This window comes from Sebastes fasciatus, chromosome 23 (assembly GCF_043250625.1).
Source record: "Sebastes fasciatus isolate fSebFas1 chromosome 23, fSebFas1.pri, whole genome shotgun sequence".
Classification (NCBI taxonomy): domain Eukaryota; kingdom Metazoa; phylum Chordata; class Actinopteri; order Perciformes; family Sebastidae; genus Sebastes; species Sebastes fasciatus.
The window spans coordinates 7,475,092-7,494,764 of record NC_133817.1 but is presented as its reverse complement, the minus strand read 5'-3'; the positions used below and the strand labels follow the sequence as shown (position 1 = coordinate 7,494,764).

General features: G+C 36.7%; 3 protein-coding genes across 7 annotated transcripts in view; 2 read left to right on the top strand and 1 right to left on the bottom strand.

Moving 5' to 3' along the window:
- Window positions 1–19,121, bottom strand: part of LOC141762067 (F-box only protein 15-like) — a 103,802-nt gene extending 84,681 nt beyond the window's left edge. Inside the window, exons 1-10 of one of the 3 annotated variants that reach the window (XR_012592714.1) lie at window positions 18,864–19,121; window positions 18,696–18,767; window positions 17,687–17,791; window positions 17,136–17,375; window positions 16,185–16,385; window positions 15,185–15,308; window positions 14,964–15,046; window positions 14,485–14,630; window positions 13,748–13,872; window positions 12,378–12,818 (exon numbers count right to left, since the gene is read on the bottom strand). Coding sequence is in view for 2 of the 3 variants with exons in the window: in XM_074625907.1 (XP_074482008.1) it covers window positions 13,748–13,872; window positions 14,485–14,630; window positions 14,964–15,046; window positions 15,185–15,308; window positions 16,185–16,385; window positions 17,136–17,375; window positions 17,687–17,791; window positions 18,696–18,767; window positions 18,864–19,072 (1,305 nt within the window). In the remaining variant the exon portion in view is untranslated. Of the gene's footprint in view, window positions 1–12,377; window positions 12,819–13,747; window positions 13,873–14,484; window positions 14,631–14,963; window positions 15,047–15,184; window positions 15,309–16,184; window positions 16,386–17,135; window positions 17,376–17,686; window positions 17,856–18,695; window positions 18,768–18,856 lie in introns of all 3 variants that reach the window. The other 2 variants (XM_074625907.1, XM_074625908.1) reach the window with 2 other exon arrangements.
- grip1 (glutamate receptor interacting protein 1) overlaps window positions 2,060–19,673 on the top strand; it is a 239,011-nt gene continuing 221,397 nt past the window's right edge. The window contains exon 1 of the mRNA XM_074625897.1: window positions 2,060–2,071. The gene's annotated coding sequence lies outside the window, so the exon portion shown is untranslated. The remainder of the gene's footprint in view (window positions 2,072–19,673) is intronic.
- On the top strand, window positions 7,074–13,657 carry LOC141762070 (E3 ubiquitin-protein ligase TRIM39-like). Of its 3 annotated transcripts, XM_074625916.1 has the most exons (4): window positions 7,074–7,503; window positions 9,054–9,318; window positions 10,659–10,904; window positions 12,593–13,657. In XM_074625916.1, the coding sequence occupies exons 2-3, from the start codon at window positions 9,063–9,065 to the stop codon at window positions 10,880–10,882; spliced, it is 480 nt and encodes a 159-aa protein (XP_074482017.1). In that variant the 5' UTR covers window positions 7,074–7,503; window positions 9,054–9,062; the 3' UTR covers window positions 10,883–10,904; window positions 12,593–13,657. The 3 variants fall into 3 exon arrangements, with proteins under 3 accessions (XP_074482017.1, XP_074482015.1, XP_074482016.1); XM_074625914.1 differs by having other exon boundaries at window positions 10,659–13,657; XM_074625915.1 differs by lacking the exon at window positions 7,074–7,503 and having other exon boundaries at window positions 7,516–9,318; window positions 10,659–13,657.

The following is a 19,673-nucleotide window of genomic DNA, read 5'->3' as shown; positions in this document are numbered from 1 at the left end:
TGATTTATGACGGTTATTTGCCATTAAGGGCTTTATAAATCAATAAAGAGCAATTCTATCACGTCTTACTGTTAGAAATGTCACCATAATCCAAGACAGAGAAGATGACACCTCAATTATTCGCTTACTGAACATAGCGAACAAAAATGAGTTCTGTTTCTCTACAAATATCCATTTTTTGTCTTGTGTGTACAGATATTTGCATAAAGCAGCATATTTGTCCACTCCCATGTTGATAAAACTATTAAATAGTTGACAAATCTCCCTTTAAGGTACATTTTGAACAGATAAAAAATGTGTGATTAATTAATCGTGATTAACTATGGACAATCATGCGATAAATCACGATTAATATATTATCGACTGACAGCCCTAAAAAAAAACTATTTGTAAAGAGGACTTTCTACAAGCTAAAAGCATGAAAGACTATTCAAACATACAAAGAATCCTCTCAGACACCTGTCTTTTGTGGGACTAGATTCCTAACTTTTGGACGGTTGTGTACGTTAGATGGAGAAGTTGTTGATATCATCCTGCCATGACACAGTATTACATAATCAGTCCCCACTGTAATCTGTAAACGTTATGGAGCTGGTCTGACGCTGTGAGCATGGCATCACTTGTTTAAAATCAAAATATAACAAATGCTTGTATGGAACAGACGAAGTCAAGCTCATCAACGGGGGGAGAGCAGGAAACTCACTCACCTTTCTTTAACAGGAAGTTACGTCGAGGCCAAGACGGTAAACACCTCTCATCGACTGAGGATCATAACCTTATATGACCATTTCGAGCAGAGTTCACAGGAGCTGTTAGACATAATAAACTAGATTATGTGTTGTTCATCTTTCTAAATCTGAAGGACTGCAGAGTGCTGAATGTAGCAGGGTGAGTTTTTGATAACCCATTTTTCTGTGTTAAATTGTTTACTGTTTGAAAGGATATCTAGTTTCTGGTAGTTTTTAAGGTGTATACTTAGTCATTGTTTCTGCTCTCTACTTTGTTCTTTGGGGAGATGACTTTCAGTTTATTTCTGTCCTGGAATCAGCAGTGTAAAATAAAAAATTGAAAACCAGCAATATTATACTATTGTGTGAATTTTTAATGGTTCTCTGCAAAAAGACGTGCTATAGAAACAGAATTAAAGTTGAAATACAGAATGCATGAGATGTTGAAATGTTTACACATCAGCAGCTGGTTTCGAGGAGATTAGGGTAGGGTGTGGTTTCAGTTGGTTCCTTTCACTTATCAATGTACGCAGTAAAAAGTGACAAGAGTATGGTGAATAGCTATAGAAGCTATGCTCTATTATGTCTCAAAAGTTGTTGCAACAATTTTTAGGTTGATACCATTTGTTACACAGACTTGGTGCTAAATTTAACCATATTTTACCACTGGAGAATTGATATAAATGATCAATAATCCCTCCAAAATACCACATTAAGACACCAAGACCTTGAGGAACATAGAAAAAGCCATGCTGTGTTTTGGGATCAGAAACTTTTGACATTTGGAGATTTCTGCAAGATTTGCATTTTTCGGCGATTGGATGGCGAGCACTTCTGTTGTGTAAACTGCTCAGAAACCCCCTTATTGTCACTCTAGCTAGGAAAGCCATCCATCCTCTGCATGCTCTAGGTCTCAAGTTTGCGGTTGTAAAGTTTCATGAGGCTGTGATTATCCTAGAGGTCACCACAGGTCATTTTATACAGTGAGGTCAAGTTTCAAAAAATGGTCTCATTACAATGAAATAGCTCCTTTGGGGACTAACATCATCACACAAGAATACAGTTGGGCTCATTGGATCCACAAGAGTCTCAGCTTTACATTGATACTAGGGGTGTGACGAAATATCGTGCCACGAAATATCGCAATATAAAAACGTGACAATATGCATCGTCGAGACGAAAAACTGAATCGCGATATCAAGGCATAATAGGTACTACGTACATACGGGCTCCGGGGCTAAAACAAAGCTGCAGCCTCTTCCTGCTGCTATTCAAGGCCTATGGAAGGAGGCTGAGTACGCGTCACATCAACACACACAGATGAAGATGAAGACAAAGATGAAGTGCAGTATCTAATCAATTGTTAATTCATGCCAGGTTTTCGCAGGCCAAACTGTTCCCCTCAGCGTCCAGCATTATTGACTGACCGTTGATGAACTGCTGTAGAGGTATGTGAGGTAAAAAAATAAATAAAAGATTATTGTTTCAGCATTTCCATCAAATTCAAAATTTTCCTTATTTTTAACAGGGAGCCATAATGGCAAAACTCAAAGAGGATCTCTGGAAAATCCTGCAAGACTTAAAAGAAGACGAGTTTGTTAAGTTCAAGTGGTTCCTGAACCTGCATAGCATCCCAGTGGCTCAGTTGGAGAAGGCAAACAGGCAGGACACAGTGGATCTAATGGTACAGAAACATCAGGATGATGGAGCTAGGAAGTTAACCAATACAATTTTAGAAAAAATCAGCAGGAATGATCTGGTGCAACGTGTTCAAAGCTTCAGCTTGGGACCAAAAGGTAAGTTATAAACAATATATTAATAGAAATGTGTTGACAAGAAATGTAAAGACTAATTTATCATTTATTATGGTACGCCACCATATATGACCATAGATAAGGTGAGATGATCAACCTTCCTCACCGCTGCAGATCTGATGAAACAACAACTAAGTCAATCATCAATCTTTGGTTTAAAGTGCTCTGATACCAAGCCTTGCTCCTGTAGGGGGCTCTGGTCTTCCAATTCGGCACAAGGTTGTTCTGTCCCTTATTGGCCAATCAATAAAGGCTCTTGAATTACTGAAGGTCTGGCCATGATAAGGTGGTGATTCTTGGAGGAGGTCCATGGTCACTCTGTCAACTTTCCCATACATCTGATCCATCTTATAACCAGAAGCTGATCAGCTTACCGCTCTGCTAATCAAGTTTATAAGACACACACAGATCCGATGATACCACTTCACATTGATCATCATTCCAGTGGAACTGCAGAGTCCACAGGTAAAGATCTCTGTTAAACCCCTCCAAGATGGACGGGTACTCCATACAGCTGTTTGGCATATGCAACAGTCAGAGTCCTCCTCTCTGCAGCACAAGCTGTGCTGAGGTGAGCCTCTAATTGGGATAATCACCAACAGACTTGCAATCTATCCACGGCTTATGAGCTTTCCCCTTTTTCTTTGAGCTTGCACTACTGGTAGAGGTGAACCCAAATATACCTAGTTGGTACCTCAAGATCAATCCACCACAAGACTCGAGGTGATTTTTTTGCTTTTTTACCATTCGAGTGCCCCCTTTTCCTGAATTTGCTTTTGGGGAAACAAATGTATTGCAGTCCTATTTTTGAGGAAGGCCAACTAACTGAAATGCAGTGCTTTTGAACTCCAGTACAAGGTATAATGAGGTTAAACCTTTGTTTCTTCAATTTAAATGTTATTATTAAGTCTGTGTGTTCTCTGTCTTATTTTAGGTGGTGCTCAAAAAGAAGAGTATACATGTAAAGTAAAGACCCCCAAGCAAAAGTGGGCAAAGCAATTTGCAGTGGAGGTGACTCTGGATCCTGATACAGCCCATTGTAATCTCATCCTGTCAGATGATGGGAAACAAGTACATCATGGTGATGTGAGGAAGAAACTACCAAACAACCCTAACAGATTTTACAGTTGTGTAAACGTCTTAGGGAAGCGGAGTTTCTCTTCAGGAAGATCTTACTATGAGGTTCAGGTTAAAGGGAAGACTGCCTGGACCTTAGGAGTTGCCAAAGAGTCGATTGAAAGGAATGGAGGTGTAGAACTGGCTCCTGCGAATGGTTTCTGGACGATGGGTTTGAGGGATAAAGATGAGTACGTGGTTAGTGAAGTTGCGGCAGTGCTTCTCTATCTGAAGTCGCATCCTCAGAAGGTGGGAGTGTTTGTGGATTATGAGGAGGGTCTGGTCTCCTTTTATGATGTAGATGCTGCAGATCTTATCTACTCCTATACCGGCTGCTTCTTCACTGAGAAACTTTACCCATTCTTCAGTCCTTGTACTAATGACGGTGGTATAAACTCTGCCCCTATGATCATCTCTCCGGTCAATCACCCACATGGCTGTGGTGGTCAAAAAGAAGAACAAGACAGAAAGAAGACGGAGCTGACGAGCGTCCAGGAGTTTGCAGTGGAGGTGACTCTGGATCCTGATACTTCACATCCTGCTCTCAACCTGTCTGATAATAGAAAGCAAGTGAATTGTGGAGTTGTATATAAGGAACTCCCAGACAACCCTAAGAGGTTTAAGAAATGTGTGAACATCTTAGGAAAGCAGAGTTTCTCTTCAGGAAGATCTTACTACGAGGTTCAGGTGAAAGGGAAGACTTCCTGGACTGTAGGAGTTGCCAAAGAGTCGATTGAAAGGAAAGGAGATGTCACACTGGCTCCTGAGAATGGTTTCTGGACGATGTGGTTGAGGAATGAAGATGAGTACATGGCTAATGATGGCCCGGCAGTGCGTCTCTCACTGAATCACCAACCTCAGAAGCTGGGAGTGTTTGTGGATTATGAGGAGGGTCTGGTCTCCTTTTATGATGTAGATTCTGCAGATCTTATTTACGCATTTACCGGCTGCTCCTTCACTGAGAAAATCTACCCATTCTTCAGTCCCTGTACTAATGATGGCGGTAATAACTCTGCCCCTCTGATCATCTCCCCTGTCACTGAGCTGAAGAGCATCCAGCAGTTTGCACTGGAGGTGACTCTGGATCCTGATACAGCCCATCCAAATCTCATCTTGTCTGATGATGGAAAACAAGTACATCATGGTGACTTGAGGAAGAACCTACCGAACAACCCTAACAGATTTTACAGTTGTGTGAACGTCTTAGGAAAGCAGAGTTTCTCTTCAGGAAGATCTTACTATGAGGTTCAGGTTAAAGGGAAGACTGCCTGGGCTTTGGGAGTGGCCAAAGAGTCAATCAGGAGAAACAGAAGTATCACAGCAAACCCAGAGAATGGCTACTGGACTATAATGTTGACGAATGGAGATGAGTACAAAGCTAATGCTGATGATCCGGTCCCTCTCTCTCTGATTCACCAACCTCAGAAGGTGGGAGTGTTTGTGGATTATGAGGAGGGTCTGGTCTCCTTTTATGACGTAGATACTGCAGCTCTTCTCTACTCATTTACCAGCTGCTCCTTCACAGAGAAGCTCTACCCATTCTTTACGCCCTTTACTAATGACGGCGGTAGAAACTCTGACCCCTTGATCGTTTGTCCCGTTAATCACAATGATTAATCATACTTGCAGGTGTTTTCAGTTATTCTAGTTGATTACGCCTCGTTTCCACACAGTTTTGTTTTGTGTCCGTAAATGTATATAGTATATGGATTACGCTCCCTGGTGTTCAAATCAAGGAAATGCATCTCTTTACGAATGGATAGAAACGCCACCGCAGATATGGCAGAGTTTTGTTAATTTTGTCTGTTTTTGGCCGTCCAGTATTCCTCGTGACATACTCTCGAGCCAGGACGGTACCCGCGGTACTGTAGAAAAACAATTACCGTCTTTGTTTGCAAGAAAAACTTTAACATGTGCAACACAAGAGTGAGATGTCAATTCAGTACAAGTCAATGCTGCCCTGAGAATAATGCAAAAGTGAAAGTGAAAGCGACTCTTGGAGTGTACCATAGGTGAGAACGGCCTTTAAAATAGAATCTGTGGTAATGACTTGTATATACTTTATTTCAAATTCTTTTGAATTTTGTTATTGCTTCATTTGTTTGTTTTTATTTTTACTGTACTCCTTTACTAGTAATATTATTGTAACAACACATTCTCCACTCAACACGACCGATATGTGCTCTAAAGGTAAACCAGTGTTCTCCTAGAAAAATGTATTCGTTATTTTATCTTTTAGACTTTTATGTGGATGTAAATGTGTATTAAATGAAATTGACTGATGGATTGATTGATTTTTGATATAAGTTGTGTTGAGAAACAACGGAATTAACATTTCACAAGTCTGATATTTAATTTATGTGAGCCAATATTTCTATTACAATCTAATGCTATCAAATGTAATCAATGTAGTAATATTATGTTTTTTTAAATTATTTTCTGAGCATTGTAAGCTAAAGATTTGTTGTACTTATGAATAACATGACATTTTGCCTGCTGTTTGTCATTGAAACTAAAATAATTCATTGAAATTAATATTTTGTTAATACTATTTTTCAAATAAAGAATTTCAGAAGCTTTTCTTTCAAAATGAAATCTGTGTTATTTTTTGTAAAAACAGTTTAAACTCCTCAGATTGACACATCAACAGCATAAGTTTCTAATATTTTTTAATTATTCTTGCAGAACGTGAGTGGTTCATGTATTACAAATATACTGAACCCCTAAAAAACTACAAAATAGGACATTTTATAATTGAAAATTAGTTTGGCGAGTTGCCAGTTTACCAGCAAACAGAAGCACCACATTTTGAAATTCTGAAATGACTGATGACACTATTATTGATTTGATGAATTTGCTTTTGAAATGAAGCTTCTAATTTTGACATCATGTAATTCTCGAGGTATAAATTGACTGATAATTTCCTCTTAGTTTAAAAGGTTTAATTGGGGTTACACTATTTTTCCAAAGTATCTCCTGAAGAAAATGGGTGCGATTGGTAAGAATGTTAGATGATTTGTTTCATTATATGAGGACTAATTCACTTTAGTGTGCGAATTACAGATGTGTTGTGAATGGAGGGTTTGAAACAATCTTCATTAAGCTTTAATGCATTGCAGTATACAGTATATGTCAAATGAGCTTCAGTACAGTTGATCAGTATGCAAATTAAGACTTTTTTGAAATTGAAATGTTAGGGGTCCAAGTTATAAATAGAATTAGTGACTCTTTAACTTTCTGCACAGTCCACTTTTAAATCTCAGACAAGGATGCAAACTTGTGCAAATGTAATGCACATAACGTTTGGTTTTGCTTTTACAGGAAATACACCTCACAATGCTCATAAGGAAACTCACACTTCTTCATATGTGGTCACATGAGAAGCCTCACGTTCAACACTGCAAGAACAGAAAGTCAGACCATTCTCTGCACAAAATTAGCATCAGTTGTGCAGTTTTAACTGTGCACTGTAGCTGACGCTTTGACTTCATGACCAATCAAAGATAAGATGTACCGAACTATAGTAATAACTAACTTGAAGATGGTAAATCTCACTTAAGCAGAAGGAAGTACATCGACAAAGATATCTCTTTTTATGAGCTGATGCTTTGAGCCTCACGTAGCATCCACCTCAATGAGGAACCAGAGCTTCACGTCAAGAAAAAATAACAGTACAAAACCAAAAGATGATGAGAAGTGACGGCTTGCGAAAAATGCAAGTAAGCTTTTCAAGGGAGAATGGGGGGGGCACACTGAACATTTAACAAGAAGAAGAGGAAGTCAAGGTTAAGAAACATCGAACTGCTCTAGACTGAAGATCACAAACGTCATCTGGGAACTCAAAGGTAAATTTTAGTATAATATACCAAGTGTTAGATTGACTGTATTGATCATCTTTCTACATCTGAAGAACTCAGTGCTGAATTCTGCTTGGTGAGTTGCATTTAAACAGATAAGAAAACACATCTTCGGTGTTTGTAAAGAGATGCAGCAGAAAATCACGCAAGACTGGTGGTCTTTAAAGTGTATGCATTTTGGTGAGGTTAAATTTAAAGGTAAAACTTTTTCGAGTCTTGTCTGTCCTTTCCAGTAACGAGAGTCATTTAAAAACATTTAAATAAAAAAGTATTGAAACAATGAAAACCTTTTGTAATTTGTCTGATCAAGTCACATAGGTGACTTTTTAAGGTCTTTTAACTCCTAGTTTTTCAGACAAAAAGCTGCAAAAACTCACTGCACACTTCCTGCTCAGCAGCAAACAGCAGAAGGACACAGTTAAACCCTTTTTCCACCAAAATTACTGACATATGCAAGTTTTTTTAAAAACAGGAAACAAGTCAGTAAACAAGCATAGTAAGCAATGTTCAATGTGTCACAAATGCAACGGAAAACAAGGTAAGCAAGCGTTGATGTGTTCAACTGTAATGCAGTTTTTGGCGAGAAACTTGATTGTTTGAAGGAGATGTTTTCACAGCAATATAAAATAGATATTAGAGAGGAATTTATGACTTGTTTAGTTCCTAACACTAGATTTAAGCAGTTATGATACATAATTAAAACTAGTAATGCCAAGATTCTTTCATCAATAAAACAACAATCTTTTATTTCATAATCATTTGAATTGTGTGTTTTTATGCAAATAACCGCGATAGATTACAAAAACAAAGTAAAAGGATAACATTTAGAATTTTTGACGGTTTACAATGACTTTGGGACGGTTGAAATTACTTTTCGGGACAGTGGGAAGTTAATCTGGAGCCTTGCTGTCAATTATAGTTCTTAGAAAGAAAACTGGAGTCGGCAGGTCAAACTTTAAAAAAATTGGAATCGTCCAAAAGAATTTGCAATGGATGCATATCTAGTGAAAATGTTACTGTCGTTACCTCTTTGTTATATCTGTAACTTATTCAGTCTCTTTTCAAACTCAGTGCAGACTAATTTGGAACAATAAAGGGGCGAAAATTAACGTGACGACCTGGGTGTCATGTTTCCATTACTGCCGATCGGAGTCGATAAATACCCGTGACTACAGCAGAGTCATTTGTCCCGGGAATGAATGTTGATTGTTACCTTTCCCACTAAAAACAAAAGCCAGATATTAGTAGGTGCAAGTTAGAGACTAGCTGGTGAATATAGTTGAGCATTTAGCAGCTAAAGAGACAGATGTTTCCTTCAGGAGTTGGTGGAGACCAAAAACAGAGGTAAAAGCGAGAGATTATTGGACTTCATCAGGACACAAACATCACTCCTTATGAATGCTAATGTTGCTCAGTGTCCGCTACTGTGTGCTTCATAAGGTGATATCTCAGTGTTGTGTTTACAGCTTGTTGGGCGGCCCCCAAGTCAGGTATTATCATTCCAACAAGACTGAACAATTCTCAAAACTTTTTACCAGGGAGCCAAAATGGTGAAACCTTTAGTGAAGCTCTGGAATGCACTGCATGAATTAAAAGACGACGAGTTCAAGAAATTCAAGTGGTTGCTGAAGGATGACATCCCGGCGGCTCGGCTGGAGAAGGCGGAAAGGGAGGACACAGTGGATCTGATGGTGCAGAAATATGGCGACACTGGCGCTATGAAGGAAACCATGACGGTGTTGGAGAAGATCTGCAGGAACGATCTGGTGCAGGGTTTAAAAAACTCCTGCCCGGACCCAAAAGGTAAGTTGGGTTGAGGTAAAATATATGAAGATCTAAGAACTATCAGGAGGTTATGGTCCAAACAACGGTGGCAAAGGTCACAAAGAACAACAGCACCACCACAATAAAATGGAGGTTCCAGGAGAAGTTTGTCTAAATGCAAAGATGTAACCAATGGAAAAACTGATCCTGAAACAGTGAAAATAAAACCACAAACTGTTGTTTTAGCACTTCAGATTTTGAATGTGTTAAACAACCAAGATATTATTTGTTAATCAGTGAGTTTAGAGGTGCTGGTGGGCCAATTTTGTTACCTTTGGACAGAGCCGGGCTTACGGTTTCCATTGTTTACAGCTTTTATTGCCAAGCTAACCGGCTGCTGGCTGTAGCATCACATTTAACAGACAGAAAGCGGTGTCTCATCTAATTAAGTTTGAAATTAAACAATTTTAAACTCTTATGGCGCATTCACACCAAGAGCGAAGCAAACTTTTCAAGCAGCGCTATTCAAAGTCGATGCAAAGAGGCGAAGATGCAAATTCGTGCCGGGCAACGCGAATGGCGCGACCTAAACACACAAAATTTGCGTCATTCGCGGGTGTTGAAATATTTCAACTTGAGCGAGACATTTGCATGACGCTGTGTGGTGAAAGCCGATCAGCATTGAGATTCTCCTCCTGTCGTCACTGACGTTGTTGAATCAGAAATGGAGGAAATAAACCTTGTATGTGTCTGTGGTCACCCAGAGCAATGATAGCACATCATATCTGTACAGAGACCGGACCGACCTCTGTTTAGAAAACCACAGACTGTCTATGGTAGAAACAACAACGTCTCTAGAGGATTTTATGTTGAGTGTTGATGGAGCCGCTGCATAGCCTGGCACTGATCCATCCAAACTCCATTCAGAAAACAAGCATTTTAAAAGTTGTTTGCTTGTCGTCTTGCGGACAGACCTGACAAAGCATGAATTCAGACTTTATACAAATCATCATTATGTAGTTATTTCGGCATCATTTTGATCTGTTTATTGCAATTAAATCACAGCACAATCTATTTATTTTGGGTTTATACCGCAGTAGCGACGTGCAGCTTGCTACATACAGTCAGTGCAATGACACTGTATGTGAATACAGCTCGCCGCCGGGTGATGTTATGAACACAGACACGAGGGCATTTGGTTTTCTGACATATCTGGGACTTCCACATGTACAAAGCAGCAACAGTGCTTATTTCTTCCATTGTTGATGGAGGAAAGAAAAGTTGTTGGTATCCATGGAGACCTCCTCTCCGTCGGTTTCTTTTATATAAAGCATCTAACTTTATAATAATGATAATCATGTGTTTCTGCCTTGTTTTAGATCTAAATGCCGAGCTGAAGGGTGTCCAGCATATTGTGGTGTATGCGACTCTGGATCCTGATACAGCTCATCCCAACCCCATCCAGTCTGGTGATCGAGAGCAAGTCCACTGTAGTGATGCGAGGAGGAAACTACTGAACAACCCTGAGGGGTTTTACAGATGTGTCTGTTGGAGTGGCCAAAGAATCGATCAACAGGACGGGACAAAGCACACCGAGTCCTGAGCATTGGCGACTGGACTTTAAGGTTGAGGAATAGAGATGAATGTTAGTTGTGTACAACAATTCAAGCATCAAAACAAAACTCCAAAATTGGAAAAATCACGACAAAATCATGGAGACGAAAACATTTATTATTTCCTGAACATTATAAGTAACAGAACAACTTTTTCGGCATTTGCAGGATTTTTAAACAGCAATTTATTCGTCACATGAAATTCTGTCACGTGTCTGTGATTGAAACAAAAATAATTTAATGAAATTAAAAATAAACGTAGTGCTTCTTCAGGATCTCATCATCACTGACACATTTACAAATTACATTTTGCACTATTTTTATTCAAGATAATAGAAACAAAAACATCAGCGACACACTTCCTGTACTGTGAACAAAATTCAAATAAACCCATTCTTCTCTTGAAAACAGTCCAAACTCCTCAGATTAACACACTAATTCTCCTTACTTACACTGTTAAACAATTAGACTTGCTTTTGTACAACAAACTGAAATAACTTACTGACATGAATGCAGTATATATTCAGTAAAAACTGAAGTTTAATACAAACTAAATTATAAAGTGCTTTTCCAATGTCCAGTCACTGATTTATTTACATTTTGTAATTTTATTCTCCAAGTATAATAGAAACAAAAACAACAGTGACACACTTCATCACTTGTATTGTTAACAAAATACAAATAATTTTTTTTTAGAAGCTTTTCTTCTAAAGGTTGTTATATTTATATTTATATAACTCCTCAGACTAACACATGAAGCTTCAACAGCAACATTCGGTAACACTTTACAATAACCATCATTTATGAATTGTAAATTAATAGTTAATTCAACTTAATTAATAGTTATATTACTGTTAAACAAGGAAATGACAATTAATGTTTACTAATTAGTAATGCTGTAATTTATGTTATTTTATTATTAGTTAGTGTAATATGAATCAGTTTATATCGTATCATAGCTGATAAGAGACGATAACAATTACATTCTGATTACATTAGTAAACTATTTATTAACAGTTTACACATATAACATTTTATATACTATATGAAGTATTTGTTAATGATCACCAAATGATTTGTAAACCTTTAAGAAATTGTTTGTAAAACATCTATAAATATTAAATAGATAGATGGACCAGATCAAGTATTAACTATTTATCTAAATAATGTTTATTGACGCTTTAATTATTAACTATTTAACAAAGTATTATAATCATCAGTTGTAAGTTTATAATAGCCATCCAAATAATGTTTATAGTTTACAAACCAGTTATTAACCTTTAACAAAGTGTTACAAATATCTATTTATGAAATGTTCGTAGATGTTTTACAAACAATTTCTATAAAGTTTACAAATAATATCTTAATCATTAACCGACATATATATATATAGTATATAAACTGTTGTGTGCAACAATAAACTGTTAAATAGTAATAATAATCAGTAAACATTAATTATCATTTGTTTGTTAACAGTAAAATAACTATTAATTAACTCTAAATATACCATTTATAAATGATGGTTATTATAAAGTGTTACCCAGCATTCTTACAGAGTACTTTTGTACAATACAGAACAAAAACTATAAATAGGAGAATTTTGTAAACAACTGGACTGTAAAACTCATGAAGTAAACCTCGGAGCGGTCCAGTTCAGCTTCAGTACGCTCTGCTGAAATGCTTGTTGACTTTGAAAACAGGAACGTAGACGGCGAGGCTGACGAGGAAGAACTGCTTTTGCTCCGTCAACCAGACCAGCATCATCTTCACCCGACCCTCTGGGTTCTGGAAATACATCAGGAAGTGCTCGCCGTCGTAGTCGAAGGACACTCGCCTCTTCGCCCTCATGATGAAAATGGACGAGCTGACGCACCAGAAGGGTTTCTGGAACTCGTCCAGCAGAGTCAGCGACATGATGCAGCAGTTCTACGCGGCGTGAAAAAGAACCGTCAGAGCTGAACTAAAACGGGGATATGACCCCTTTTCTTCCCCCCGTAACAGCTGAGCTGGTCCCTGGCACAAAGTCCGAGGAAACCTATTGGAAGATTATTATTTTGTTGCGGAATCGCATTTTTGAGGGGCTTGGGATGCACGAAAAATACATAGTTCTGCAGTGACCTGTCGGGAGTGGCTGGCGGGCTCCACAGCGCCCCCAAACACATGCCAGAGTTGCAAAAAAGTTCCTCTGATGTTCATGAAAATTGGTAAAATCATTGTTCTCATCTATAAGAACATATCGACATTTGTTGAGATTTTTTTTCACCTGTCAAGAAGTCAGCCATGTGGGATTTTGTGCGTTATTTTTCATTTTATGATCCCATATTTGATTCATTAGTGTTATATAGTAAGTTAACCTGTTACCTGTTAAACAGATTCCCCCTGGCACAAAACAAGTAATATACTATATTACTCTTCTACTCTGAGATGCAGCCGCAACATTCAGGGAAGTTTTTCACAGGCTGCCGATGTTTGGTGCGCTCGCAGCGGCATGGCGGCGCCCCAAAAGTGAAACGAAAACATCTTGATCGCCCCCTGGTGGACGGCTGGTAGTTGAGGAAGCGCTTGATTTGCTTTTGAATATCGCTGACAATCATGTTAATTTAATTGTGAGATGTCAAAATCGTGATTAATATTCGATTGATTGTGCAGCCCTATAATGTAGATGGTGTTACCTTGATAGTTTTAGGGGAAACCAAGTCCCTTGAGCGTTATTGTATTAGTAGGAAAGACCCAAACTCATGACAGTAAACTGGATTATTTGTTAATAAAGGGCAGTGATTGGTGAAATAACACATTCCAACAACCTGCCGCGGTGGTTAAGTGTGTCTGTCGTTTCTTTATTGTGATGGATGTACCTCAACTGAGCCCTCCAGCGCCTCGCTCTTCCAGGGCAGCTTGATGCTCCCCGACAGCGATCTGTGCTGGGACAAGTCAGTCCTGTTGATGACCCTCAGCTCCACCAGTTTGTTCTGGATCTGAACTGATCGCAGCAACACAACAAATATTAGGTATTTACATCATAGCCCAGAACAGACAGTTCCAGTTAGTTATTTTTTTTAATAAAGATTTATTTTTATTAGCGAAAGGCTTATTTTACAATTCAATTCCAACATGTATCAACATTTCTTTTTTGTTTTTAAAACAAATATTGAAAACAGAAAATTTTAATTAAATAACTTAAGAAATTAATAATTACAGAAAAAAATTTGGTAATGATATATTATTGATAATGAACCTATCTTTGTATCAAATATAATTTAACTACATAATAATAATAACAATAACAATAACAATAACAAAAATATAAGATACATTCAAAATAATGATTAAAATAATAAAGACAAGTTAATAGAACATAAAAACATGTAAAACATGAAAACACAAAAAAAGACTTATTGAATCAAATTTATATAAATAATATTATATTATTATATAAAACACATATATCTAGTGCACATACACATTTATAACTTAGTTCCAGTTATTTATTTAATCTGGATGTTATTTATCAAGCGAAACATCTGAGATTAAAGTCTCAGAATAAAAATTGAAAATGGCAACAGAAAACAGATTACATTATGTAATTGATTACCTTTGCGACAGGACAGCTGGCGGAAGTGTCCCGACATGATCTCAGTGCCAGTGTTGTGCAGGACAAAGTGCAGAGAGTAGCCGTGCAAACCGAACTCAGGGTCCGATTTATCCACAGGACAAAGGTCCACCGGCTCAGAGTACGGGCTGCAGGAAGGGACAAACAGCACGAAACACTTCAGAGAATGAAAATGATTAAAACCAATCTGATCAAAGTGGTGAAAATATTCTAAATATAGCGTTCACTTAAACTGATATTAATTTTGTAGGTGGTCCACAGCTGCTTTACTCATGAGGAACTCTTCAAAGCCACCAGACTCCATAACCTCTCAGAACACGGGAGTATACAAACCTTATTGATTAGCTTACTATGGTAACCTACGTCACTGCTTTCTGCTAACGGCTGAGTGGACATTTCCATTTGAAAAAAGACAGAAAAGACGGCAGATGGACCCGCCGTTTAATGAGAGGTGAACCTACCAGACTGGAGATCCCAGCAGACTCTTCTCCACCAGCTTGTGGAAGTGCAGGGTGACCATGATGAAGGCGACACTGTTCTCCCCCTACACACAATTCATTTATATTTTTGTTTGTGTTCACATTAAAAGAATGAGAGATACCAGATATGTCCGTCTTTAAGAAATGTGAATAAAATGATAAATATTTCCATTTGATTGAACAGTGCAGCCATGAACATTTACCCTCCAGGTTCCTATGATGAAGCCGGGCTGTAGTTGCCTCACAGTGACGAGGCTGTCTTTACCAATAAAACAGCCGTAGTGAGTCTTCATGTCCAGCTTTAAGATCAGAGAGCGCCAGCCAGGCCTGATGGAGAGGAAGAGGAAGGATTGGTGAAGGTGTGGTGGTGGGAGGGGTGTATGGTGGACGGAACCTGCCAAAATCAAAAATAAAAGGACTTTTCTTTACTCGATAAATAAATAAATAAATAAATGTCATTAAACAAAGCAAAAATTATACAAAAAATAAATGTGGCCATTAATTAATTGATAAAAGTGTGACCCTCATTTGCATAATGACCCAGAGATGCATAAAGAAATGTGCAAACAAATGTATTAAGAAAAGAATACATAAATAATACAATTGGCGGAATAAATAAGAAAAAATGTTTGCATAAATAAATAAAAGCATAAATAGATATATTTTTAAAAATAAATATAAAAGAAATGCAAAAAGAAAGAAATAAGTTAATACGTAAATAAATACATTAAAAAAGAAATATGAATAAATGCAAAAAAGAAATAAATGAAAGAAATAAATTAAAAATGAATAAGTAAATACATAATTAAATATATACATTTAAAAATAAATGGAAAAAGAAATAAATAAATAAAAAATGCAAAAATAAACAAACAAATAAATAAATTAAAAATAAATGTAAAACTAAATAAATTTAAAAATTAATCAAAATAAATACATAACTGAATAAAGGGGAAAATTAAAAAGAGTAAATAAATAAGGGAATTAATACAAAGATAAATAAATAAAGAAGCAAATTAAAAAATATATCAATTTATGTCACATTATATTGACTAATAAATGGCTACATTTATTTTTAACATTATTTTTGCTACATTTAATGACAGTTATTCACTTATCGAGTCATTTATTTATGTATTTTATCAGGTTCCGTCTTCCATACCGCTATGGAGGCGTCGTGTTGGAGGATGAAGTGTATCTTACATCCTGGCTTTGGGGCCCATCGGTGTCTCCTTCCTGACTCCGTACAGCTGGATGTTTCTGATCTGATGGTAGTCGGGGAAGCGTCCTCCACTCCACTGGACGATCACGGAGGTCTCGAAGAAGTACGCTCGGCTCTGCTCCATCGTAATCTCCTGCCCCGAATAACCACACACCGTCAGCTCCCAGCTCACATTCAGGTTCCTGGAAAAAAAACACACAACAAAAGGGTGAAATAAGATGTCACTGATATTACATGTTTTCCTATGGAGGACGGAACCTGCTAAAATCAAAATTACATTAATAAATAAATAAATGACTCGATAAATAAATAAATATGCCATTAAATATTGAAAATATAATATAAAATAAATTTAGTCATTAATTAATTGATAAAATGTGATGCTCATTTACATTGAGGCAGAAATGCAAAAAGATATGTAAAAAGAATACAGAAATAAATACATACATTTAAAAATGTATATAATATAAATATAGAAAGAAATAAAAGGTATTGATTGTATTAATTCCCTTATGTATTTACTCTTCTGTTTAATTGTCCCTTTTATTTATTCATGTATTTATTTTTATTAATTTATTTATTTTTGCATCTTTTTATTTTCAAATGTATGTGCATTTATTTACGTATTTATTTATTTATTCATGATTTTCTCTTTGCATTTCACCCTTTATTTATTTCCCAAGCTTATTTATTTCTGTATTCTTTTCTTTAATAATTATTGGCTACATTTATTTTTTTTTTAATTTTTGCTATATTTATTTATTCATTTATTTAATTATTTATTTATTTTAGCTTTTGGCAGGTTCCGTCCTCCACATGCACAGACTCAAATGATTAATTATATGGATTCAGGCATTAAAAATAAAAAAATAAAAAAATAAATTGTGAAACATATGTGATTTTTTTTCCTGACCCCTACCGGACTATCGTACCTGAGGACCCACTCCGTCAGCCTGGGTAAACCGGTGTACGGGCTGACGTCTCTCATCTCTTTCCTCCACTTGTTCATATCCTGTCCAGCCACGGTCCTGAAGAACATCTTCTTCCAGTAGCCCGCCGACCGTTCCTCCACCTCCACCGGGTCGACCTTCGGCGAGGCATCACCCGCCGCCGACTTTGGCCTCCACGCTTGACTCCCAAAATCTGACATGTAAATCTTATGCCATATGACACTGCAGTGAAAGAAGGGTAGAAATTGGCTTCAGCGAAGTACCACTGACAGTTTAATCAAGTTATTTAACACAATAATCACAATATTCTGTATTTCAATAGGTTTTCAGTAATAACCTGTAACTTCAGGTTACATCGTCAAGCTGCAGCTGCTTCACAGTGAAAATCTTGCTTTTAAAGATTGTCTACACATATATACACAAATTTTATGGGATTAAAAGATAACACCACATAACTAGCTAAAAGAGACAAAAGCAATGTGCAGGACTGTTATGAGTTTTGATTAAAATACTGCGTTGACTGTCAGACTTACTCATCGTTGGCGAGCTGGTGGAAGAGCTTGCTGACGTGGCTGATGCAGGACAGCGAGGAGGCGTCCAGGTACGACAGAATCTTAAGCAGAATCTCAGACGGCAGCCTGGAGAAAATGTAAGAAGGCATTAATGTGAAGAACTGACGCTGCAGGTTATGGAGGACAGAACCTGCCAAAATCAAAAATAAATGAATAAATAAATGAATGAATGACTCGAAAAATAAATAAATGTCATTAAATATAGCAAAACTTATATTAAAAATAAATGTAACCATTAATTAATTAATTGAAGAAATGTGACCCTCATTCGCATAATGTGGCAGAAATGCATAAAGAAATGTCAAAAGAAAAGAATAAAGGAATCAATACGTTTGGGGGAAAAATAAATATAAAATGAATAAAAGAAATGCAAAAATAAATACAAAATAAATACATTTTAAAATCAATAATAGGGAAAACAGAAGAGGAAATAAATAAGGTATAAAAGGGAATAAATAATGGGTGAAATGCAAAGGGAAAGTTCCTGAAAAATTAATTAATTAAAATAAATACATAAATAAATAAAAGAGAAAATTAAACAAGAGTAAAATAAGGGATATATAAGGGAAAGATAAATAAATAAAGAAGCGAATTAAAACCAATGTATCAATTTACGTCACATTTTATCAATTAATTAATAACTACATTTATTTTTAATATTATTTTTGCTACATTTAATGACATAGATATCCCTTTATCGAGTCATTTATTTATTTACTATTTATAATCATGACAAGAATAAAACATAAATCCAGTGTCTTTTAAACCTTTAATTTAAAACATGTAATATTGTTTCTGTTTCAGTTTTTTTAGAATAATCATGCAAATAATTTATTCTTGAAAATAGTTTGATAGTTTGAAAATAATCTTTTTGGTCAATAAGGTTAAAGAACATCTAAATATTTGAAATAACTCAGCTAGCTAACTGATTGATTACTGATTGATTACTGATTGATTACTGATTGATTACCTTTCCAGTAGGTTTTCTTTGGATGGAGAAGTTGTTTGGGGAAAACATGCTTTTGTTCTCGGTTCAGGGAAGCTGGAATAATAAATAATAAAAACATATTAAAGTTGAATCCTTCAAAGAATGAAATGTAAATAGACCGTTGTTGCTCTCCTCCCTCTCACCTCTCACCTGTTCCCGCTCACAGAGCTCGGTGCTACCTTCGGCCGTCTCTTCCTCCTCTTCCCGCCCGCTCTTCCTCTGCTAACGTTACCGGGACCCGGCTGTCTGTCTCCCGGACCCGGCTGTGGTCTTCCCGGACCCCCCCTGAGACCCGACTGGACGGGGTTCCTCCTCAAACCTTCCAAGAAACTCGGTAGAAACTCCCCTCGCCCAGCCATCTTTGAGCTTCTTTAAGTTGCCGCCAGTCAGAGACGACTTCCGGTCAGTTGGTTTTTCACAATAAAATCCTAATTCCTTCTGCGAATCACATCCTGAAACTTGCTATCATTTATTCTGGTCCTGTAAATTTACATGTGAATTGTGGAAAGATGTCAATACTTTTATACTTGTTAACATTTTCTCAGAATTTGCACTGTACTACAGAAATATTATATTTGGTTGCTATGGTTACAGTGACAAAGACAGTAATGCATTTTTTCTTATAAATTTAATTTTAATTCTCGCGAAGTTCCACATTTACAAGTGTAAATTTACAAAAAAAAAAACTAATTTCTTTGTATTTATGAAAGAAATGGAATTATATCTGTCAACAATTTCTTCCTCACAAAACAAAAAAGCAATGAAAACAATGAATGTATGCAATATCTTTAATGTTTTTAAGTGAAATTATTGTCGTACTCTCGCCTGGTCTTTTTTATTATTATCTACTTATTTTTTTATTTTATGTTTGTTTTGTTTCATTTCTGTTGTCCTTTTATGTTTGACACAGCTCTTTGTTTATGTTGTCGCTATGCTTCTTTTGAATGTAAATGTTTTTAA

Coding starts and splice junctions, on each gene's coding strand:
- LOC141762070 (XM_074625916.1), top strand. CDS start 9,063: ATGGTGAAACCTTTAGTGAAGCTCTGGAATGCACTGCATGAATTAAAA. Junction 9,319..10,658: donor CTCCTGCCCGGACCCAAAAG/GTAAGTTGGGTT, acceptor GCCTTGTTTTAG/ATCTAAATGCCGAGCTGAAG.